This window comes from Limulus polyphemus, unplaced genomic scaffold, assembly GCF_000517525.1.
Source record: "Limulus polyphemus unplaced genomic scaffold, Limulus_polyphemus-2.1.2 Scaffold8958, whole genome shotgun sequence".
Taxonomy (NCBI): Eukaryota; Metazoa; Arthropoda; class Merostomata; order Xiphosura; family Limulidae; genus Limulus; species Limulus polyphemus.
The window spans coordinates 13404-17449 of record NW_013674568.1 but is presented as its reverse complement, the minus strand read 5'-3'; the positions used below and the strand labels follow the sequence as shown (position 1 = coordinate 17449).

General features: G+C 35.4%; 1 protein-coding gene across 1 annotated transcript in view; it reads right to left on the bottom strand.

Moving 5' to 3' along the window:
• Positions 1-1326: 1326 nt before the first annotated feature.
• Positions 1327-4046, bottom strand: part of LOC111083298 — a gene marked incomplete at its 3' end in the record, with an annotated part of 15705 nt that continues 12985 nt past the window's right edge. Inside the window, exon 4 of the mRNA XM_022379724.1 lies at positions 1327-1746. Coding sequence (XP_022235432.1) covers positions 1327-1746 — 420 coding nt within the window. The remainder of the gene's footprint in view (positions 1747-4046) is intronic.

The window sequence follows — 4046 nt, the reverse complement described above, 5'->3', positions numbered from 1 at the left end:
GATATGTATTGTATTGGAAGAATTTTTAATCTTAACATGAAAATCACTTTGCACTTGGACTACTAAAAAAAAGACAATATATTCACAGACAATTCTTTAGGAAAAATACTTCATTAAAAAACCTGATTTTTTTGCATATAAAACACTTGTAATGTTTACTGAAAGACTGCCATATTTTGTGAAGATATACATACTATATTAAAAATTAGTGGTATCAAAACTATAAGAAGTACAAAGTGATCACATGGTCGGTCAATTCACCTGACTACGTGTTGAGAAAGTTAAGTGTTGTGCATCGAGATGGTCATATACTGTTTGTTAACATTCATCTCTGCTGTCAAGTTTAATGTGTTGGGTAAGATTCTTTACAATAGGTGTCTGTGACTTGTTGGTAATAAATGTCAATAAACAAGCAACACACAGTCCACTTGTTTTAGAATAATATACATTTAATAAAACAAGTTAATGGTAAATTAAGAGGTGTTTATAGTATGAAATGGTAAGTTATGAAGGCTGAGAACACATCTTCATAGTAATGTTATAAATTATTCAATTACAAAGTTTCAATATCCAAACAAAGCTCCAGGAATGCATCTACTTTGTATATTGAGGTATTACTGTATTGTAATTACTTGAATAACTGGAACTAATTTTGATTATTTTGTGGCAATCAATTTAATCATAATTTCAATTAATCAATTATTGAAATAACTGAAAATATTAATAATTAGAAACACTAATTTTTATTTGATTATTTTTGTGACATTAATCACTTAAATCATAAGTTTGATTAATAGATTGGACAACATGATGGTCATTGCTTATCAATTATATATTGAATAAATAACCCAGCTCTCCCATAAATACATAACTGACAACTAATCATAATTTCAAGCTGATCAAAGTTTTGATAGTCCAAGAAAAGTAACCTAAGACAGGGATCCTCCAAACTTTCAGCTTGAGACCCAAAGATCTGAGGATCCTCACCTGATGATTTAAATAACAGTCACTATGAGAGTCACTTGTTCCTTCAAAAAAAAACTTGAATATAACTAACATATTAAAGCAATATTTATTGCAATAAAGATAATTCTTGCCAAAACTAGTGATTTGTCTGGTGTCAAAGAAGCTTCTAAAGGATATTTTTACATATCCTAAAACCTTTCAGAAACAATTTCGTAAAACCTAGTTTGGGAACAACTGACTTAAGAAACTACATTATAATACAAATATGCACAGAAAGTAACTCACTTTGAATTATTTTTTTATTTCATTTTAATTCTGACAAACTATTAAACAACATGCAATTGAAAGAAAACTACTCACATTATTTCGAGCATGAATTGACTTTATCCTTCGTGGTGGACTATAACACCTCATGGTACGAAGTCTAGACTGTGCATGATTGTCTTTAAGGAGATGTGGCTTGAAAGGATCTGTCTGGAAAGTAAACTTATCGAAATGACCATCCAACAAATCTCCCTGTTCCCTCTGAATGGACCCAAAACTGGTTGACAGAGATAACTGACTATTAGTATGCACTAGCCTGCTTGTGCTGATTGGACATTTTCCTGGCCATGTTTTAGCAAGGACTCCTTGATCTAATGCCTCAAGGTACCAAGAAATTTTGTCAGCAACACTAGACTTCTGTGAAGAGACAGGACTCTTTATATTTCTTTGTACTTTGAAAATTTCAGTTTTTTCTCTTTCTGGTGACTCTTGTAGATCCTGTGAATGCTGATGACTCTGCAAACCCAACATAGAACATTTTTATTTACTACTGACAATTGTCACATCCTATAATACATTTATTTATTAATAACAACTGTATCCTATTCCACAAAACATCAATTTAATATTCAGAGCTCTGTCACATTCCACAATACAAAACATTTATTTATTATTAATAACTATGTCACGTTCTACAATGCAAAACATTGTTTATTAATTTTTGAAAAATGTGCTACATTCTACAATAAAGAACATTTTTTTCTGCTGTCTGTGATGCCCTGTATAGTATAAAGAATCACAAACTGGAGTTTAAAGTTAATATTTTCCTTGACTGAAAATGTATTTCTAATTGATACACATCCCTTCACATAGAATAGCTTGATCCCTCACGTCTTTACATAAGAGATTTGCATACCACTGGGCTTAACCTAACTCCCACCTAAAAATTAAGTGTTAAACATCAAATGTGCTAGTGCATAATGACACTGTCATGCAATGATAGTCCTCCACCAATAGAAGGGTGACACAACCTCCTTGCACAGTTACTCCCCCAAAGCCCATGCATCCAAAAAGAACTTCATTCGTAGATGAAGCAAGAAGAAAATGCATCAGAAATGGGAAGTACAGGTGGAAAGATGTGCATAGGTAAGGAAAATGGAACTTCTGAGGCAATACCTCATCTCTTCACGCAGAATAGCTCTATTCCCACGCTGAAATAGGTGGAGGGGCACATGCTAACATTAATTCTAAATCAGCTCCCTTCCAAAAGTACCTAAAGGGAAAGCCCATACAATGCAACACCTGATGGCAGGGGATCTATAGAGGTACACCTGTGGGAAACCACATCTCATCTCAACCATAGGGAAAAGTATAAGAACCCCAAGTTTCACAAGTATGGGCAGAATTTTAACATGACTAACCAAGCATCATTAAACAAGTGGTCAGTGAACCAAAAAGTGTAGTGTGGTTAGAATGCAATCAGAACTACAATGTGTGTCTAACTCAACTAAACAGACACATATAAGGGTGACAAACCCATCCTGCAATAGAAGGAAGACACATTAGCTATTTGAGGGGTGACAGTGCCACCACTGTCCTACTTCCCACCATATTGTACTGTACATAATCAGTAAGGAACTCTCCTAGGTCCGCCACCCCAGTGACTAGGAAATAAGTGGCAAGGGTCTCCCATGCTACATTAAAAGAATGGGGAGGAAATCACATTGAGATACTTGCTTAAGACAGTGAAATGAGTGACTGAGAAACCCTATTATGAAAAGTCAGCAAGTACAAGCCAAAGAAGTGGCCAGTCACTTCCTTGGTGATGGCTTTTTCAATGATAGTTCATGGAATGGTACAGCTTGGATTGGGCAATTCAGTAAGTTTAATACCATTAGGATACTCTAGTGGTCTGGTAGAATGCCCCATCTGAGCAGTGGGCACTGGTAGAGTTAGAGCAGGTAGGTTGAATGCTTTCCATTAGTCATAGCCTGATGCAGATTTTGGAAAATAAGCATATTCTAGTAGGCAACACCAGCCACCTGGCTAAATGCTATAATAGGGAAGAGGGTGGTGAAAAAGAAAATCTTCTTACCCTTCTCAGATATGGTCTGTAGACTGAATAAATGCAACCAGATGGAGTTGAAATCCTGCAGAAGACGAAACAACTAAGTGATGAAGATAATGGGAGATAAAAATGTGCGGATTCATCCACATGCCAGTGTGAAGGATCCCATCCATGGATTGGTGAAAATTAGATGCAAGAAAAAGTGATAGGTTATGAATTTTATGCAACAAAACAAGAAAAAGAATGTGAGCATCAATATCCAGGGAAGAATACACCACCTGGAGGAGTTGGCAAACACATCCAAATAAGTGTAGGAGGTAACAGGTCTCTAGACAAAGAGAAGTCCCATGGCAGAAACAAATGATGATGGGAATCCTGAAAATGAGACATTTGTGCTAAATAACACTGCACACAGAAGACAACAAGGGTCTGAACAAGCATAGAAGTGAGAAATAGAATAAAAGGAGATACAAAAGTAAAAGAATGATCACCTTCCCAAGTAGCCAAAAGAAATGTCCAGTCTGGAGAGAGAAGTAAATAAGTACAGCGAAAGAGTGTGTAGGCATCATCAATTGTAATATATACCCAAATGACAGTGAACACAGTTGAGAAGGATAAGAAAGTTATGTCTTCAGAAAATGAAGGTATAAAAAACAAGAATCCAATAGCCTGAATGGAGCATATGTGAGTAGTGTAAAACCACATAACACCATAGTCAAACATGGGAGTTAGTGAAGATGAAGAATCG